The sequence below is a fragment of the Suncus etruscus genome, chromosome 3 (genome assembly GCF_024139225.1).
Source record: "Suncus etruscus isolate mSunEtr1 chromosome 3, mSunEtr1.pri.cur, whole genome shotgun sequence".
Lineage (NCBI taxonomy): Eukaryota > Metazoa > Chordata > Mammalia > Eulipotyphla > Soricidae > Suncus > Suncus etruscus.
Window position 1 is genome coordinate 144,737,276 of NC_064850.1, and position 21,351 is coordinate 144,758,626.

Below are 21,351 nucleotides of genomic sequence, written 5' to 3' on the forward strand. Positions count from 1 at the left end.
CTTAAGGATATCTCTTCCAAAAGCATTACTAAATCTAGATTGGCTGTTTTTTGTTCTTCTGGTTTCAGGAGTTTATTAATTTGGTGTGAGGAAACAAGACTGAGTTCAATGCCTTCATATTAGAGAATGTTGCTTTCTATAAAAAACATTATTCTTTTAATGACCTCTTATTTAAATTTTCTTGGGCTTGAAGACAAACTCTCCATTCTACATATTGTGTTGAAGATTCGATCCTATTTAAAAATCAGGATTATCTTTGCTTACAGTAGGTCTTTTGATACACTAAAGTTCTCTTGACTTGAATGGATCTAAGAGAAAAGACTGTTTAGTTTTCTTTATAAATGTTAGAGGACAATACACAGCATCTTTCACATAGCAATTTCAAGCTAAAGCCCATGAAAATAATTTATGACTAGATATATAATTAATGTATAGCTTCTAAAATTTTGAATATACTGAATAAAGGACTTTTATATGAAGGACCAAGATGAGAGTAAAACTCAGATTTGATATAATCAAGTTTTGTACATCATTTCCCTCCTCTGCAACTGAGATAGATGGTCAGCCACTCACTTCTTGGAAGAGATGACTACTGAAAATAGGAATATTTTAGTTATAAACTTATGATCTAAAATAATTATTTTTCTTTTCAATGAATTATAAAGTAGCTCAGAAAAAATAGGACATTCAACATATTCAAATTAAACAACCACTCATTCAATAATCATTGAACACAGCCTTGGAACACTATCTTCAAATCTTTAGTTATATCTTCTTTCAAGACATGAAACTTATAATAAAGATACAAGCCTATCACATATAAAAATGTAGATGAACCTAGAGGGTATTATGTTTAGAAAGTAAGTCAAAGAAAAATATTGTATTATTTTACTTTCATATACAGAGAAATGAAAGAAATGGATAAATCAAATAAAGCAAAATAAACATTGGCCCTACCAACTCTAGTAGTTTCAAGAGGACAGACAAGGCTTAGAGAGAAGAGATGGGTTCATCAGGTGATATGGGTCATTTGTATAATGGAACTGAACTTGATATAACTAGAATTTATTGGTGAACTTAATGCAATGATTTTTATGTTGATTTATAATGATGCACACTGGAAAAGTAGATAATGTTATAATGCAATGTGACGTCAGTTAAAAAATACTTGAAGCTTAATTTCCTTCCTTTGAGTGTGAATTGGACTTAGAGATTTATTTTTTGTTACTTTGTTTTGTTTTGAGGCCACTTCTGGTGTTTCTCAGGATTTAATCTTTGATTTGCACTCAGGGATCAATCCTGGTTGATTCATATATGGTACTGGGGATCAGCCCAGGTCAGTTGTGTGCAAGGCAAGTGCTCTGTCCACTGTACTATAGTTTCTTCCCCTTAGAGACTTATTTTAAAAAACAATATGGTGAAAATGATGGAACATGAATTCTGAAGCTAGGTCATAAAAGGTCTTGAGGCATCCTTCTTGTTCTTTCTTTCACATCAATTCCTCTGCAGTCAGACAAGTTTCTTGTTGTAAGAAACTGAAGCCTCTTGCCAACAGCCAACAAAGAAGTGAGAAGTCTTTGCTTAGAACTGTACAAATGAACCACGGTGATGACAGATCATCACAGTAGGATTTTAAACATATAGCTTCAACCTTATGAGAGGTAATGAACCAGAATCCAGAGGTACTGAACCCAGCAAAGCCTTTCCTGAATTTATATTCCACAGAAAGAATAAGATAACAAACATTCTTTATCTTAAGTTGCTTAGCGCTTGGGGGTAATTTGTTATAACATTGGGTAAATATTACAAAGATAAATTCAGAATTTTCACTTACCTTGTAATATTGTAAAATTCTTGATAAGTTGACCATGTTTGGAGTCCACCAGTTTCATTTCTTCCATAATTACTGATAAATTGGCCACTTCGGTGTCTAACCTAGACCTCATCATATCTTGTTGCATCCTAAGAGAAACAGAATCCAAACGGATATTGGCCAATGTGTTATTCAAGGAGGTCAGGTCATCCGTGTGTTTGGTCAGGGTATCTGTGCAAGTGGTCCTGACTTCATTCAAGTTGCTAGTCAGCGTCCGCAGGTGGTGGGCTGTGTAACTGATGTTGCTGATGATGTTCACAATATCGGTCTCAAAGACCTGGAAGCGTTCCTCCAGTTGACTGAACTTAATAGCTGTTCTGTTCTCTGCATCCTTTTGTACATCCTGCAGATCTTTCAGGTTCTGCTCGTTGGCTTGTGAGGCTGTGGTGATGTTGTCCATCTGACCTGTGAAGGAGTTGAGCTGGCTGTTCATATCCTCCAGAGTGTCATTGTTGGCTTTGGCCAAGGCGGAATTATTGGCAGCCAAAGTCTGCAAGTTCTGCACTTTATCTTTCAGCCAATCGGTGTCCTTCTTGGCTTGAAGGAAAACCTGCTGCAGATTTTGGAAGTCATTCTTGATTCGCTGAATAGCCTGGCTTGTGTCATCCACAGACCGCTGCAGATTAGAGATGAGGTTCCTCTGTTGGACCTGGGTTAGATTCAGGTTGTTGAGGTTCATAATGACCACATTGTGAGAATACATCTGACTCTGCAGGTTACCCTGCAGCGCACTGGTATCTTGTTGCAGATTGGAGACATAGCCATTATAGGCCTGGAGAGTTTTGTTGACAGTGGTGATGAGGAAAGTGTTATTTTCCAAAGTTTCTTTCAGTTGACTCTGGCTGTCTACCAGTGCATCCCCACTTGCTTGCAACTTTTCCAGTGTATCTTTGTTCTTGCTGGTCTTTTCTGTGATCTCGTGAAGTTGTTGACGAAGATCCAGAATGTCTGATCTGAAGGAAGAGAGTTCTGAGTTGGTGCTTAGAGCTTTCTTCCCAGTCTGGTCTCCTGGAATTAGACACATTTATTATTTAGATTGCTGAACTGTCAGAAGGGTTCAGGTGAATATTAAAATCCCAAAGAGCATGTTTGGAATGCACTGAATTTTAGATAAAAGAAACTATGCTTTATGCAGACCTCACTGTATTAGTATAACCCAGGTATCTATAACATCTAAGTCTGTAGGAGTTTGTAAAGATGAGTACTAAACCTATTGAATAAGAAATTTTCTTAGCTATGGAAGAGAAATTTACTTGATTTCAGAGCTCTGTATAGGGTGTCAAGATTTAATTTATTTGTTACATTCACCAAGTTCTTTTCTAAAAACAAAACAAAACACAGAGGCTAAAATAGGCTAAACTATTTAATTAAAAATATCTACAATTATAGACAGTTTAAAATATTTCAAATAGGAATTTACTGAGTACTGAATTGTAACAAGGGTATTTGTTTTTGATCAGGAATAACTTTAATTTTTATGTGGTACACAGTAACTTTTTTTTTTGTTTTGTTTTGTTTTTTGGGTGACACCCGGCAGTGCTTAGGGGCTACTCCTGGCTCTACGCTCAGAAATCGCCCCCTGGCAGGCTCAGGGGACCATATGGGATGCCGGGATTCGAACCACCGTCCTTTTGCATGCAAGGCAAACGCATTACCTCCATGTTATCTCTCCAGCCCCAGTGCACAGTAACTTTTTTTGGGAGTGGAGGACGGGGTGGAATGGTGGTGAGTTTTAGCTCTTAAAGTGCTTCTAACCTAAAAAAATATTTTCAAATTAAACCACGAGAAAAGATTTAACCACAACACAAATTAATGTCTTTCTGTGTGAAAGCAATTTTAAAGTAACAATATTCTAAAAACCTGCAGATGTACATACAAAGTAGAATCCAGGGATTCAACTTTATAGTTTATTCTCATTGTAAGTTACCTAATTTTTTCAGGTCACTTTCCACCGCTGTGAGCTTGTCATCATAGGTTTGGCGAGATGTCTCCATGCCACCTGTAACATTGTCCATTTTCTCTACAACTAAGATTTGGAAATGAATACATTAATATACAAAACTATATATTTTATTTTTCAGTTTCAGTAAGAGATCAAATTATATAGGATAAAAAATATTGATGCAAAAGGCCTACCAATAAAATTAAGTACATAAGTAAAAAGCTATTCTTTTTGGAGTGTGACCATACCCAGAGTGCTCAGGGTTTACACCTGGCTTTGCACTTAGGGATCACTCTTGGTGGGGCTGTGTGCAATGCAATACTATCTTTAAGGCCTGGAAAAAGCTATCCTTGTAGAAAACTAACATGTCAAAAAATCCAGTGATACCAGTTATTTGATTGAGTTGTATGTTCTTAATTGTTCTTAGGAATCTAAATTGCCTTGGATATTTTAGAAATTCTTGGGAACTATATACAAATGTTTGTTTATATATTTGTTTTGAGGCCACACATGATGATACTTGTTAACTCATGGGTTACTCCTGGCTCAGGAATCACTCTGGCAGACTTAGGGGACCATATGATGTACCAGGGATTGAAGCGGTAGGTTCAATTTCTATAGGTGATATATAACAATGATCACTTCCAACATTTGTCACTATCAGATTCCCTATTTTCCCTATAGGGAAAACTCACTTCTCCAGAAGAATATTCTATGGTAGTATCTCATTCAAGTCTATGTTCAAAATTGTTACAGAATGAAACAGAATCAAGAGTGTTGATCATGGGACTGGAGAGATACCATGGAGGTAAGGAATTTGCCTTGTGTGCAGAGGACAGTGCTTCGAATCCCAGCATTCCATATGGTCCCCTGTGCCCACCAGGAGCGATTTCTGAGTGTAGAGTCAGGAGTAACCCCTGAGCGCTGCTGGGTGTGACCCAACCCCCCAAAAAAGAGTGTTTATCACTTTTTTTTTTACTATGAACACCACCAAAGCGTCATCAGCTTTTCCTCAATAACAAGTAAATGCATTGTATAATTTCTCAAGAAAAGGCCTACATACCTTTGCAAATATCCCTCACTATAGATTTTTTATTCTTTTTGAGCCATACCCGTATTACCTAGGGAACTATATTGGATGTTAAGGATCTAACCAAGGCCACTGCCTGATTCCTGTGTCTTTTCTCTTGCCTCAACTAAAGAATAAAACTAACATTACTTTATGGCACATGGTAAAGCAAGTAAATGACACAATACTAGTAACTGCTTTCTTGTTATCAGATGGCACTAAGTCTCTATGGTTATGAATTAGAACTGCTAATTGCTTTTTCTGAAATGTTCAATGAGAATGAATTTTTCTAAAAGTGACTCTTGGGGCCGGAGTGGTGGCTCAAGCAGTAAGGCATTTTGCCTTGCACACAATAACCTAGGACAGAACTCCCATATGGTCCCCCAAGCCAGGAGGATTTATAAGTGCATAGCCAGGAGTAACCCCTGGGCGTCACTGGGTGTGGCTCAAAACCAAAAACAAAAAAACAGGCTAAAAGTGACTCTTGTGAGATAACAGAGATGAGGGCCAGGAGGACCAGTCCATGGTAGAAAAAAACAAAAAACAAAAAGTGGGGAGTGTAGTTAGGTTAGAGAAGGGATCATTATGACAATGAAAGGGGATAAAGTGACATGTGTGTGTGATATCTCTTCATTACAATAGTACAAACCGCAGGAGAGGGGTGTATGTGTGTGTGTGTGTGTGTGTGTGTGTGTGTGAGAGAGAGAGAGAGAGAGAGAGAGAGAGAGAGAGAGAGAGAGAGAGAGAGAGAGAGAGAGAAGCAAATTGCCTGTCTCAGAGTCAGATGGGGTGGGTGGATGGGAGGGACACTGGGAACATTGGTGGTGGGAAAAGTACACTAGTGAAGAAGGGTGGTGTACATTCTCTGACTAAAATTCAATCATGTAACCATGGTACTTAAAGTAGTTATTAAAAAAAATGACTCTTGTGAGATTTAATTTCAAAGTTGACTGTCCTTGGTTGGTATCAATGGATTTTAAAAATAATGATTTTATTTTTTAAGCATGAATGTTTTCTCTATTCTCAACACATGTAATTCATTTCATTCATCATGTATTCTACTCATGCATGACTGCATGAAGCTCACTTAGCTCCAATCAAGAAGCAGAAGTCCCAAAGTATCTGTCTGACCTAAAGTGAACCAGTTCCATGGCTCCTGGCACCTTCCCTGGAGAAGCTTGTCATGTTCTCTTGAGGCTTCTAGTATGGCTAGAATGAAATGTGGGTGTTGGGCTGAATATTCTTTCAGCCGAATGTTCCCAGGTGCTTTTTCTCTCTCGTGCCAGGTACTCTCTGGCCTTTTCTCCAAAGGAAGCTCTCTGCTCTTCAAGACTCTGCTCATCGGCCCATGTAGGAAATCTTTGCAGAGGTGCATCATGCAAAGTTTTCTTGGCAAGCACTTCATAATTATAGGGCTGAATTCTTTGTTGTCATGACTTGTTTACTATTTGGTTCTTCAGGGTTGGAATATTTGTATTTAGTTTTATCTCTAGCTCCTGGTGCAGCATGTGACACTCAGTAGGCATTTCAAATACATACTTATTATCATCCTATTCATTTAAATAATTGAAAATGTTGGCTGCCGATACCTGTGAAGCACTGGTCGAGCTAGAATCATGAGATAAACTTACAGACTACCACACTCTGGGAAGCCTCAGAACCAGCAAAGAATATGACATTTTGTTGATAATTGCTGCTTTAAAAAATGACTATGTAAACACTGCGGTGTAATTATAATAATTTGCATGTTAGGTTGAGAAGCATGCCTCTGTCTAAATCCCTGGAAATGCTAAAGAAGAAAATGTTTCATCTGCATTTTAGTAAAGCAAAACTTAAAAAATGTAATATTTATAAGTTAGGTTCAGGTCTGATCCTCAAATCAAAACATGCCTCACTCTGTTTTCAAACCACATGCAGGATATAACATCACACTCTTTTTCTGGAATCCAAAGAAACCTTTAACTCTGCAGACAGGCAGTCATTTTCTACTCTCTCTAATTTTTCCTTAATTTTAGTTTCTAAAACACACACACACACAGGATGTTATAAAACCTTCTATAGGTTGGTATAGGTAAAAGGAACAAATGTATTTATTAAACAAATAACCTGTTCACATTTTTTCCCCTGCATCTAAGTGACTATGTGTCCTTCCCACCATGCTAACTAGTCACTGGATTGGGACCTGTGTCTATATGGAAAAATAGGTTGCGGGCAGATAGTTGCAACCCTTAGAGCTGCTACTCCATGAAATGCTGGACTAATAGGAACCCAGAACCAACATGTGCTGCCACACTACACAGCATTCCACTGCCTTTACTCTAAATGTATTATCACAAATCAGTTTGGGAAACAGTGGAAAAAACCCTCCCATCTTACTTCTAAAAAGTCATAATCTCTATAAATACAGATCTCAGTTTTCAGCTCTCTCTCACATGAGGAAAAAGAACATTAACAAGTTGTGCTTTCACAGACTTCCATTCACCAGTAACTTTATGGAGAGATTTTCTTCCATAGATCAGTGCTTTTGGTTTTATACCTGATGAGTTATCCTTCAAATATATAAGTCTTCAGATTGATCTGACTATAGTAAATTTTCTTGAAATGCTTTGGGATTATTTCTTAGCCTGTTTCAGTGACCTCTTCTTTTCTTGTCTTGATTTCATTCAATCTTAAAAGGCCACTCCAAACCTCACTGTTGCTTCATGCTAAACTTTCTCTGATGATGTTTCCAATCTGCACTGACTCAGCCTTTATCCTAGGGCCATTATAACAGTCTCTACTGAGTGCTTATTTTATGCAAGATACTGCAGTTAATCCTGAAGGCCTTTATTTTTACTAATGAAGGAGAGGTGCAAAAATGTTCAGTAATTTAGAATCACACAGCTTATAATGACAAAGTGAGGTATCAGGCCAAGAACTCCTAACTACAAAGGTCATGATTTCCTTCCATCTTTGTCCTTGTGTTGAGCCTCTGGTCTGGTTGACTGAAAATCAAGGTTGAGATCTCTGAGCCTCATGAGAACAGCTTGAGAGGAACCCCGCATGTAACCCAAAAGTCACACTCTCTTGGTAAGTCCACATTGTCTTTCATTTAGTAGTTTTTTTCTGAATTTAATTTCCTCCAATAAAAATCTAAGCAACATAATACTAGACATAAAGGAATGAAAGACATAGCTTTAGTATTTGAGGACTGAGGACAAGGCCAAAGGATGGAGCTTCAGCTTGGTGCCCAGAATACTGTGTGTATCAGACTGTTTATGACAATGAATGAGAATTACAGCCCTTTGTTGGCTCTGGGAACTTCCCCAAATACCAGCAACATTCTCCTGGAAAGTAATACGAACATTTTTATCTTTAACATTACATCAGTTTCATTGTAAAAACAGAGAAATGATCCAGGAAACTAATACAGGAAAAATGTACAAGGTTTGAGTCTAATTCCAGTTCAATCCCTTGAACTGCATGGTCCCCCCTACTTAGTATCACTGATTGAGGTTCTGGTAGTCAACAGCATTACAGGCCTGGAGTAGTCCCTCTTTTCTGTTTGGAACTACAGACTGGGTGACCAAACATCATCTAGAGTTTCCTCTGGATTTCCTGAGCACTGTTTGGTAGGCATTCCCTTCCTGCAATAAGTGTCCCAGAAGATCTGATATAAGGTAGAGGGTGCTATTTTCACAAGAGCTACAGTGTATGGTTTTTTTTTCCCTCAGAGTTAGGATCTATTTAATTATGTCTAAAAGCCATTTCTAGGGGTTGGAGATCTAGTACAGCAGGTAGGGAGCTTGCCTTGCATATGACTGACTCAAGTTTGATCCCCAGAACCCCAACTGGTCACCTGAGCCCTGCTAGGAAATATCCTTGAGCACAGAGCTAGGAGTAAATTCTCCCCCCATCCAGAGTAAGTTCAGAGCACTGCCAATTGTTTCAAAACCAATACCATGCCCCTCCCCTAAAAAAATTTCCAGATCACTGTCAGCTTGTTTTAGTGCAGAGTATGATCTGATGCAAATTTTGAAAATCTGTATTCATGTCATTATCCAAGCTACTTCAATTTTGGCTCAGCTTAGCAGTAAGCTAGACATATGTGAGGAGGAATGCTATGTCAGAGGTGAGTCCTATAGAGAAAAATTGAGGTTTCTGTCTTCTTTATTCTTATTGTCTTGAGATGGATGCATGAGGGAATGGAGGATAAATTAGTAGGATGTTCCTATTCAAGAAATATTCTAGGGCCCGGAGAGATAGCACAGCGGTGTCTGCCTTGCAAGCAGCCAATGCAGGACCAAAGGGGGTTGGTTCGAATCCCGGTGTCCCATATGGTCCCCCGTGCCTGCCAGGAGCTATTTCTGAGCAGACAGCCAGAAGTAATCCCTGAGTACCGCCGGGTATGGCCCAAAAACCAAAAAAAAAAAAAAAAAAAAAAAAAAAAAAAAGAAATATTCTAGAGAATTCATGACCCACTAAAATTTAGAGAGATTGCTTTTGCATTGGAAGCTCCAAAAATCTGAACATGCCTAGGCAAAGGATGCACTGAGTTGTACTTTTCCAAGAAAATAAGTTTTCTGAGACATAACTAACAGGCCACAAGGTTACTGTCATTGCTCCAACACTGTCTGGGTGACTCGACAGTGCTCTGGCTTGTCAGTAAATTGTCTAGAAGGAACTTGGTTATATCCTAATTTTTGTAGTTCCATGACAGAAAGAGAGATGTAAAGGAGCATTATTAAAGGGTTGGAACATGTAAATAGGCTCAGAGGTAGGTATGATCTGCTTGCTTTGCACGACATAGGTTTGTCCCTAGTACCACCCTACAGGTAGAACAGGCAGTTTGGGGACAGAGATAAGAGGATAAAAAGAAGATAAGTAGGGTAGCAAGTGAATACTTATCTCAAGGATATCAGAAAGTATATGGTAAAACAATAAAATGGAATAAAAATATACTGTAGAGGGCAGTAGTTCAAAAGGCAGAGAAGCAAGCCCTTCCATAGTAAAAAATTCATTTCATGATATTGCACAGTACCAAGTCCTAAAGAGTCACATTAAATGGCTATTTAACTTAAAGATTCCCTTTTATCTGGGTTTATTAGAAAAAAAGTAATAAATAAATGTGCAAAGATTGATATTGCCTAGTAAAGGTTAAAAAACTAGGCTGAACCACCTGGGAGGTTCCTTTCCTCACCCTCTTAATGCATCATACTGTGCTAATTCTTTTTTTTTTTTGTGTTATATTTATTTATTTTTATTTAAACACCATGGTTACAAAGGTTATTCATAAAATAGGTTTTTGTCCCACAGATAAAGTTGTTCATGATTGAGTTACAGTCATATAATGTACAACAACCATCACCAGTGCTAGTTTTATATTAGAGCAATAATTACAAATGGATTAATAATAATAATAATAATAATCTGAAAATCTCCCACATTTCCATTACTTAAATTCTTCAGTCAGCATACTTTAGGATGTACGCCTACACAGAAGTGGTACTTAACAAGCCCAGAGTAAACATAACCTGGCTATAGAGTGAGTGAGTGTGTGTGTGTGTGTGTGTGTGTGTGTGTGTGTGTGTGTGTGTGTGTGTGTGTTGCCAGTGATTGACTGGCCCTCCCTTGCAGGCCCTCACACCTGCAAGGCAAGTGCTCTACCACTGAGATATACATGGCCCTATACTGGGAATTTTTAACATGTGTTGTCATTCTAAGAGCCAAAGCTGTATAAGTGTATTTATGAAGAAGCAAAGAACAGAGTGATTACAGCCACTATCCTTTGGGATCAATAACAGGCAGCTGGTTCACTGGTATCATCTTAGCTTATTTCCAATCACCCTGAGAAAGTGGCATTATTATTGCTTTTTTACATATAAGAAAATGGAAATTCTAAGAGGTAATGATTCATACCCAGGCTACGTTCCACTCAAAGAACTTAGCATGATGCTTGGCATGCCAGCAAGCACTTAATAAAAGAAGAATAGTGTGTTGAACATGGACCATCTGGCTCCATGTTCATTCTCATTCTGATACATTATGTTTCCTCAGGAAACTAGGAAACACTGGGAGATAGGTGGGAGGAGTTACAAGTTGGAGGCAATTCAATTTGAAACTTTCTCTCCTCAGATCAAGTCTATGGGCAAAGGAACCTAGAAGGGAGGTGTGGAAATTCTTAGCTGTTAATCTGTCAGTTCTGTGGAAGGCAGCTGAGATGGCAGCTGAGTGAAGGTTTTGAAGCTTAGCAGATCCCGTATCTGCCTTTTGCTGAAAACAGTTGACATGTCTGTCTCCCTCGTCTCTGACAGAAAGGCTTCCATGGCTGTTTTCTATGAAAGGGCTTATATAGTTGGTGGTTCTGAATCATGAAAACTCCTACCTGTGGTGTCTAAAACAAAGCTGGGGTGTGGGTGTCAGGGAACCCATTAGTCTGCAAGCCTGGACTGACCTTAAACCAGACATGCTGAAAGAATGTCTACCGTTCCATAAAGTATGGTTGAGGTGCTGCTTCTCTGTTTAATTTCTAGAAGGCACTATTTTTATGGAGCTATATAAACAACAGCAGCCATAGTAAATGCATGAAAGAGGAAAAAAGGAATTAGTTGGCTAATCCCTGAGTAAATTGCTACTCTGGAAATCCTGTGTTTGGTTTTGTCTTTGTCAATCTAGTTTTCTATATGCTGATTCCTGACTTTCAATGGAATCTCTTTAAGATAAAAAAAAAAAAAAAAAGACTTGCAAAAAGGAGTAGCTGAAAATAAGTTGGAAAAAGTAACAAAGAGGAAAAGTATTTATAACCAGGGAGGACCATGATCATTATTTTCATTTTCCCCCTTTAAGGTCCCAGAGCCTCATATAGCTCATATAGCTCATGGAGCTTACAATCTTGCTGAGTTTTTTGCATTGTATTAATGAAACACTTAATACTTGCAAGCATTTATTTATGTTTAAATTAAAAACTGGAAGTATGCTATTGAAAGGAAACAAGAAAAAAAAAACTTACCTTTGTATCCCAAAATGGCTACTGTGATTGTCAGTAAGGCACACAAAATGTATAATAATATGATAGAAAACTTCAGTGCCCAGTTATTTTTACATTTGGTACATTGCGTTCCTTCTTGAATACCTATAAGAAAAATGTAAAAAAAAAAGTAGTTTTATTAACTAAAGGAGCCAAAATCCAATATATAATTTTTATATTTTGAGTTGAATTTTATAATTAAGAATAACATTTTTACATACATCTTACTACAGGATAAGTGACATTTTAAAATTAAATGCAATTTCTTTACAAATAAGGAATTTGAATATAATTCAAATATTTTCTACTTATATTTAATATGATTTAAATATAGCCTATAACTCTGTTTTATACTTTAATTAAAATCCCATTATGCTAATTACAATGAGACTTTTCATAAACATTTCTGTGATAAATGATTTAAAACTTTTTAATCTATTTAGTCTATTTCAACCATTGTTGGACTTATCTATATCAATTCAAACATGACCAAAAATAGAATGTTTGTTTTACTGGTATATCCTAGGTGCGTTCTATAAACTACTATAGTTGATTCAATTTCCAGGATTTCTGGGAGATACTAAACTGCTATTAGCCTGAAGTCAATCCTGGAAGAAATACTTAAACCATGAAAGTTTGCAAACATCACACTTGATGATTACCCTTACTGACAACTGGCTAACCAACATGCCACTAATTGTAATGGATTCATCTTTAGCAAAAGATGTAGGTGACTGTGTGACTAAGATAATAAAATTATATAACCATTACTAAATTACCTGTGACCATTTTTGTGCATGATATTTGTATACAGAAAACAGACACTGATCTTGAAGTTATCACAGTGATTTGGAAAACAACTATGAAATAACTGGACAAGCCAGACATTTTTGAGTAAAGGAAATAAATTTTTACTGCTCACAGTTCAAATTAAAAAAAAAAAAACAAACACCCTAGTCTAAGGTAAATCACTACCACTTCTCTAAGTAACTCCAGAGCTAACCCATAAAAAAAGCAACTTTCCATTTATTCAAATGATTAGAAACACAGAAGACAAAGACTGTGGACATTTTAATGTGAAAATCATATTGTAAGAAGTATCCTTAAAGCACATATTTCTCTGACTTGTTTCCCTATGTGTGTGTGTCTTACTAGTAACTTCCTCCAAAAGCAACAGTGTATAAAAGACTGATCTCTTATCATTGTAACTATAATTAATGACTTTTGATGGTTAAGTCATGAGGATTAAGGCACAATTGAAGTTATTTTCCCTTGCTTTGTAGTTTTACACATATGGGCCCTTTTCAATAAAAAAAGGATTCTTTGGCTGTATTTAATGCAAAATGATGACAGAAACAGTCTAGAACAGTGATTCAATTTATTTTATTTTATTCATTTTTTAAAAATTAATATCTTTATTTAAGCATCATGATCACAAACATGATTTGTAGTTGGGTTTCAGTTATAAAAAAGAACACCCCCCTTCACCAGTGCAACATTCCCACCGCCAATGATGGGGAGAGCATCAGTGACTCAATTTTAACTTTAAGGTTTTGATCATTCCCATCTGGTGTGGGTTATCTGTCTACTGACTGAGACTCCATTCACTGCTTTCCAGCAGTGAGTGCTATTCAAACTTTGGGGTTCATTCTTAGTAATGATAATAAGTGATAACATAATAATAATACCATAATAATGATAATAATGATTCATAATAATGATAATAATGATATAAGATATCATTAAAAACGATTTTTAGGGGCCAGAGAGATAGCACAGCTATAGGGCATTTGCCTTGCACGCAGCTGATCCAGGATGGACGGCGGTTCGAATCCTGGCATCCCGTATGGTCCCGTGTGCCTGCCAGGAGCAATTTCTGAGCACAGAGCCAGGATAACCCCTGAGCACCTCTGGGTGTGACCCAAAACAAAACAAAACACACAAAACAGTTTTCAATCTAGGAGGTGGGAGAAGGAACCCCAAACTTGGATTTCTAACAAATTCTCACGGGATATGATGCTGCTATCTTGAGACCTTGATTTAAACCAGGGTCTCAAACTCAATTTACCTGGGGGCCGCAGGAGGCAAAGTCGGGGTGAGACAGGGCCGCATAAGGGATTTTCGCTTACTGAATATTCGCAATAAAAATCGCATTAGTAAAAAAAACATTAAACATTTGCAAACCCCAAAAGGAACTGCGAATGTTTAATGCGATTTTTTTCATACTAATGTGATTTTTATTGCGATTATTCGGTAAGCGAATAATTGCGAATACTGTGATATTTGAAGGCTGGCCGTGGACCACAAAATGTTGTACGGAGGGCCGCAAATGGCCCGGGGGCCGTGAGTTTGAGATCCCCGATTTAAATTGTGCTTTCATCCACCCACAGAATGGGAGAAGCTATTCACCCAATACCCATCAGATAAGGGGCTAATATCTAAGGTATACAATGTACTGACAGAACTTAACAAGAAAAAAATCTAACCCCATCAAAAAATGGGGACAAGAAATGAACGATTTCTCAAAGAAGAAATACAAATGGTCAAAAGGCACATGAAAAAATGCTCCACATCACTAATCATCAGAGAGATACAAATCTAAACAACTAAAACAACTAGGAGGTACCATCTTACACCACAGAGACTGGCACATATGACAAAGAACAAGAACAATCAGTGCTGGTGGGGATGTGGGGAGAAAGGAACTCTCATTCACTGCTGGTGGGAATGTTGTCTAGTCCAGCCCTATGGAAAACAATATGGATATTCCTCCAAAAACTGGAAATTGGCTCCCATTAGATCCAGCTATACCACTCCAAGGGATATACCCTAGGAACACAAAAATACAATACAAAAATCCCTTCCTCACACCTATATTCATTGCAGCACTTTTCACAATAGTCAGACTCTGGAAACAACCAAGATGCCCCTCAACAGATGAATGGCTAAAGAAACTGTGGTACATATGCACAATGGAATATTATGCAGCTATCAGGAGAGATGAAGCCATGAAATTTTCCTATACATGGATGTACATGGAGTCTTTTATGCTGAGTGAAATAAGTCAGATGGAGAAAGAGAGACACAGAATAGTCTCCCACATCTATGGGTTTTAAGAAAAATTAAAGACATTGAAATGATTCCCAAAGTTGAGGCCGGAAGGACCACTCAAGATATGAAGCTCACCACAAAGAGTGGTGTGTGCAGTTATAGAAATAACTACACTGAGAACTATCATAACAATGTCAGTGAGTAAGGAATGTAGAGGATCTGCCTCGAATGCAGGTGGGGGGTGAAGGAGGGAAGAGATAGGGGCATTGGTGATGGGAAGGTTGCATGGGTGAAGGAAGTGTTCTTGTTATGACGGAAACCCAACTACAATTATGTTTGTAATCACGGCATTTAAATAAATAATTTAATAAAAAAATTAATAAAAAATTGTGCTTTCAAACTATAACATGCGTATAATTCACACTGCTAAAACAGATTCTCATTCAGCAGACAGTCTGAGATAGGAGCTAAGATTTATCATTTCTAACAAGGTGAAAGTGATGTTTGAATAGAACAATCCCTTTTGAGAAATTATGGTTTAGTTAGAAGATAATTAAACTGGATGAAATTACAATTAGTTAATTCCATGAGAAATTGAAATCATATTTGGGGGCAGAGCAATGGCACAGCAGTAGGGCATTTGCCTTGCATGCAGTTGACCCAAGATGGACCGTGGTTCAATACCCCAGCATCCCATATGGTCCCCTAAGCTAGGAGTGATTTCTGAGTGCCAGGAGTAACCCCTGAGCTTCACCGAGTGGTGCCCAAAAAGCAAAAACAAAGAACATAGTCATGATTCGTTCAACCAGCCCTAGAGAAAAGTCTGCTTTTTTTACATTCATTTTCCAGTTTCTTTTCCTTTCTTTTTAATTGTCAAGTCAGTGTCTCAGTCCCTGTACTGCCAAATCAGATCTCCAAACTCTACCTAATACTCTTAACTTCTATCCAACCCAAATACTATTATCTCAATCCCCCGGTGGTTAAAGCACTCTGAAATCTTGTCTTATATTTATTTTCTAAGTCCTGTATTTATTCACCAGACCCCACTAATCATCCTCTGGGATATACATATATTTTTTTCCCATGATCCTCTCACGTACAGTTACTGATGTTCATTTACCACCTTCATTATACCAGATTCTGAGCTAGGATTTTATACACAACATCTTTAATTTATATAATAACCATTCACAAACTACTATAAGTGAGAACTAAAATGACAGTTCAGAGATATTGCAGTCAGGATTCCACCAAATTGGGTTGATCTAATTACAAATGCCTGTTCTAGTCAGTCTTCTACGTGATGCCTCCTATTATTCTTGCCTTTCATTTTCCCTACCATTATTATAGCCTTTCATCTTTCTATCCACACTAAAATGTCCTTATCTACATTAAAATACTGCTATTCTCATAAAAAAAAAGCCCACTTCAGGGACTTATTAAAGGAATCAAGCAAATATATCTATCACTTTTCTAGAATCTGGATCTTTAAAATGAAACAAAAATCCCTTAATCCACTTACTGTGAGAAATATTTTTGGATTTTAGAGGAAAAGAATAGGTAGATCCCCAAGATATGCCACATTTTGTGTTTAGAAAGAATAAGCTTGTTTAGGTTGCAAATATAAGACAGACATGACAGACACTGGAGTTCAGAAAAGTTCTTATGAAAATATAGAGGGACACTTTGGATAGTGGAAGAAGGGTTCATTAAAAATTTTTTTTAAAGATTGTGATGGATGAACTTTTTATTTCTCTCCAAACTATTTCTTACTCTTTATTGGGTAAACCTTAGGTTTGTTCAGACTGGGGAATGTCACAGATAATAGGAGGGCTGGAGCTAGAGGTTGCTTAAAGGTCACTTAATTGTCATTGTGCTATTAATGAGAAAGGGCTATGCTCATACCATTCTTGCCATATGCTCTAGCACCGTGTTTACCATACCATGAAGCACTAATGCAGATTTGTTCCCAGACCGTTGTCACTGCTTCACATTCTGAAGAGCAGGGTGTCTTTTTTCATGACATGCATTTCTCATTGCTGAGTGTATCAGTATTTAATAAATATCAGATGGCATCGCCTGGCCTTCCTCTTCACTAGACACACTTTCACTGCCTTGTTTTTTCTCCCCCATGAGACTTATTTTTAATAAGAATTCTGTTTTATCTTTCTCTTTCTGCCCTCCGCTGGGAGGCCATCTGGCCAAACATACGAATACCTACTACAAAGAGATCCTGCTGGCAAATGTAGTTGTTGTACCCCTCCCCCTTGAACCTAGATGGTCACAGAAAACATTCAAGACAGCTATCCCCCTGTTACCAGTCTTTGTAGTATCTGTTTTCTTAGCATTACTTTCAGAGGCTAGGGACTTTGTTCCCATGAGGGTCACAAATTGGGGACTCAGGGAAAGAGAGTACAAATGGATCTAAAGAATGAGGTAGATAAAGAATTTTTGTGCAAGAAATGAAACAGTTTTACTTCCTGCCACCAAAAGAATTAGCTTATCAAAAAAGCTTGGCCCACATCATACATTTGTAATTCAGTAGGCCACAGAGAGAATGTGCCCAAAAGATTCATGCCTTCCCATTGGTTATTCTTCTTGGAACTCTTTCCAGTTGAACTTGATTCTTGGCTCAGGATCTGAATGTATTTTTCTAATACTCAAGTTTTTATTATATAAAAAGTTTGAGGGCTAAGCAAAGCCAACTGAATCACTCTGTTAACTCCTTGAGTATACCACGGAAGTTCAGAATAGACTGACAATTGGGTCCCCAGTGCCCACACTCAAAAGTTCCTGTGTTGCCGTTTCTAATCACATATGTTTAAGAAGTGTGGGGGTCTGCTGGGGTTGCTGATGGGAGGTGGTTAGCTGGTTGGCAAGAATAATTCAAATACTGCAGGAATGACAGTGCAGAGGCTTAGAAGAATTCACCAGCAAAGGGAATTCCTTTCTCCTGTGGTTCTCCATAAAGAGCCCTCCCAAGTGCTGTGGTCTAGGCTACAATTCAGTCTGTTTTTCCAGTTTTTTGGAGAACAAAAGAGTCTCTGCAGCTATCATATTTTCTGCCATATCACTGAGGGAGAGCTCATTTGTCAAAGCAGATTCATGCTGTTCCATTGTCTTCTCCTTATTGGGGAAAAACTTTTAAGTAACCAAGAAGCACATTGGAAGCAGTGAGGAGCACGTTGAAGCTATCTTCATTATCTCAGGGTCTATAGCTCAATGGTGTTTCCGTAAAGATCATGTTACCAGGGAAGGCTTGAAGAAGCTGGTAGGTTGCAAAACCCAGCAAACCACAGGTTTTGATCTGAGATTTGCAGTGACCTTTTCATGTGGTTTTTTTTATAGTTATTAATCTACTGCCTGGTGGCATCTATTCCCATAAGTCTATGAGAAGGATTTGGCTCTAACAGTAAAACTGATGATTCAAACACATTCCTATCATTAAAATGCCCTCAAAAGCAACAAAATGGTAAAAGTTAACGTTCTAGTTATTTGGAAGTTATACAATACTAGCACAAAAGCTGAATATATAAAATACAAGACATTAGTTTCTCTTATTATAGAGGACATTTACTCAATGATGGGATATGGATTTAGTTGGTAAATTTTTTTTTGTTTGTTTTTACGGCCACACCCAGTGACACTCAGAGGTTACTCCTGGCTATGGCACTCAGAAATTGCTCCTGGCTTGGGGGACCATATGGGATGCTGGAGATTGTCCTAGGCTAGCGCAGGCAAGGCAGATGCCTTATTGCTTGTGCCACTGCTCTGGCCCTTAGTAAAAAAAATTTAAAATGACTAATTCTCTAAATTTAATCTCAATCCTGAATACCTTATTATGCCAAATTTCCTAAATGATGTGGAGAACCATAAAAAACAAAAAACAAACAACCAACCAACCAACCAAACAAACAAACAAAAAAAACCAGAACAAGAATCAGTAATGAAAGCACTTTGAGAAAAATGGTGTTCTGTGAAAAATAAATGAGACTCACAGAATCTTTGTATTCATCCTGGTGTATTCAAACAAATATATTTGGTGGGAAGAATCATGCCTGATGGGCTCAGGGGACCATATGGAGTACCAGGATCAAACTCAGGTTAACTGAATGCAAGACAAGTTCCCTACCTTGAGAGATGGGATAGTGTACTATCCTATCCCAATCCAAAAATAGTGTACTATCCCAATTCAAAAATTATTTACAAGAGAGCTTTTTAGTTAATAATTCAGCATTAATTTTAAATTTATATTAAATTCTGCAATTTACTAAGGGTATATATACATATATATGTATGTGCAAGTATATATACATATGTATACATATAAATATATATATATATCTTTGGGAGGCTACACTCAATGGCACTCAGGGGTTACTCCTGGCTCTATACTCAGAAATTCCTCCTGGCAGGCTCGGGACACTATATGGAATGATGGGGATTGGACCTGGGTCAGCAACATGCAAGGCAAACACCCTACCCACTCTACTATTGCCCTGATGGTATGTTTTTAATTAAATTTTTCATGTAATTAAAAATAGTAGGGAGTTTTAGCTTTGTTTTAATATATCAATAGAGAACATTGTTTATTTGGTTTTGAGGCCATATTCAGCAATGCTCAGAAATCACTTACTCCTGTCTCTCAGCTCAGGAATCACTCTTGATGAAGCTGGGGGGAACATACGAGTGCTAAGGATAGCAGTGCCATTCTGGGGTAGGGGTGTCTGATAGGTGCCAGAAATCCCTTCCTCATTACATACGATCAAAGTCCTGTAAAGCAGAAAGTCTAATTTTAACTTCATCAATTTTAGGAAAGTATGTATATGAGGGTTAGAGTGGAAATACCTAGAGATGTTATATAGCCAAGCCAGTGAGCAACAAAGCTGGGGAGCTGAGCCCAGATTTGTCTTCGCTTCCCCAAGCCTTTTGACTCCCAGTAGTGGAAAATAAAACAAGTCAAGATAAACTGTAGTAAGTTGACTGTAAAACTGTTTTGTCAAAATAAAGGGGTGCTGAAACATACTTAAAATGCTGAACACACCTTTCTCAAAAACGAGCAGTAGAAGTTAGGAACCAATCAGCTAACTATTACAGGTCTAATACTTGGACAGGCTATAGTTTCTCTTACCATTCTGTGGTGGCATACTTAATTTCACCCTTAATAAATGCCCATTTTCTCTTTCAGAGGTCAGGAGGTTTGGCTAGTGAGGTGTTTTGTTTTGTTTTTTTTTTTTTTTTTGGTTTTTGGGCCACACCCTGTGATGCTCAGGGGTTACTCCTGGCTATGTGCTCAGAAGTCGCTCCTGGCTTGGGGGACCATATCGGACGCCAGGAGATCGAACCGCGGCCATCCTAGGCTAGCACTGGCAAGCAGACACCTTACCTCTAGCGGCACCGCGCCAGCCCCACTAGTGAGTTTTGTTAGCTTGCAGGGGAATTATCCCTCAAAGGTGAGAAATTTTTGGAATGGAGTGAGCCAAGAAGAGATGTTGCTCTACAATTTTAAGTCAAACTATGGGATATACAAAGGCCTTGATCAGTTTAAGCTTGAATCCAAAAGAAGTTATTTTGAAATAGAAGCCTCAAAAGCGGGTCTTCAGTGGCTCCTGGACCCAAACAACTGGCAGCATTTACTAGTATGCAGTTGCTGGTGGCACAGGTTAGAAAAAAGGAAGTAAATGAGGGTTTATCACATGGAGATACAAAATTAATTTGTTTTATAGTAGATTAATTCTCCTCTTTAAAAAATATGAGCAAAGAAAAACAAAACAAAGCATGGGTCCAGAGCCATAGTACAGCAGGACAGCATTTGCCCTACATGCTACTGACCTTGGGTTCAAGCCTCAGTATCCCATATGGGTCCCTGAGCTCATTAGGAGTAATTCCTGAGTGCAGAGCCAAGGTAACCTCTGAGCACTGCTGGGTGTGACCCAAACAAACAAAAACCAATTTGACCCCATAGTTCATGAATCCACAGACTTTTCCAATAATATAGAAACACTCCAAATGCCTCAAGAAATGATTTCAAGAGGCTCAGCAGATGATATCCTCTGACTATGCAAGTTCTCAAGAGCACACAGTCATAAGGAACATTAACTTACATTTCAATCAACATCCAGCCACCAGCACAGCAATGCACCCACTGAGTTCCATTTTCCACTCCATCATTCAGAGGTGGCTGTGGTATTGCACACAGATTTTCAGATTAAAATTTCTTTACCCAAAACACCTACTTCGGGTGGAGAAACCCTGAATCTTTTTGGCCACGGGAATTCCCTTTCTTCCCCAATACTTACTGTGCCTATGCAAAAAAAAAAAAAAAAGTGAGGGAAATACCAAACCCTGCCACTCCAGTACTCCCTCTTTTTCTTGTTTTACTTTGTTTTGTTTTGTTTGTTTTTGATATT

At 37.9% G+C, this 21,351-nt stretch overlaps 1 protein-coding gene across 1 annotated transcript in view; it reads right to left on the reverse strand.

Annotated features, from left to right (window-relative positions):
- COLEC12 (collectin subfamily member 12) overlaps nt 1-21,351 on the reverse strand; it is a 215,886-nt gene that overhangs the window by 21,997 nt on the left and 172,538 nt on the right. Inside the window, exons 3-5 of the mRNA XM_049770044.1 lie at nt 11,873-11,995; nt 3,801-3,899; nt 1,835-2,881 (exon numbers count right to left, since the gene is read on the reverse strand). Of these exons, the coding sequence (XP_049626001.1) occupies nt 1,835-2,881; nt 3,801-3,899; nt 11,873-11,995 (1,269 nt within the window). The remainder of the gene's footprint in view (nt 1-1,834; nt 2,882-3,800; nt 3,900-11,872; nt 11,996-21,351) is intronic.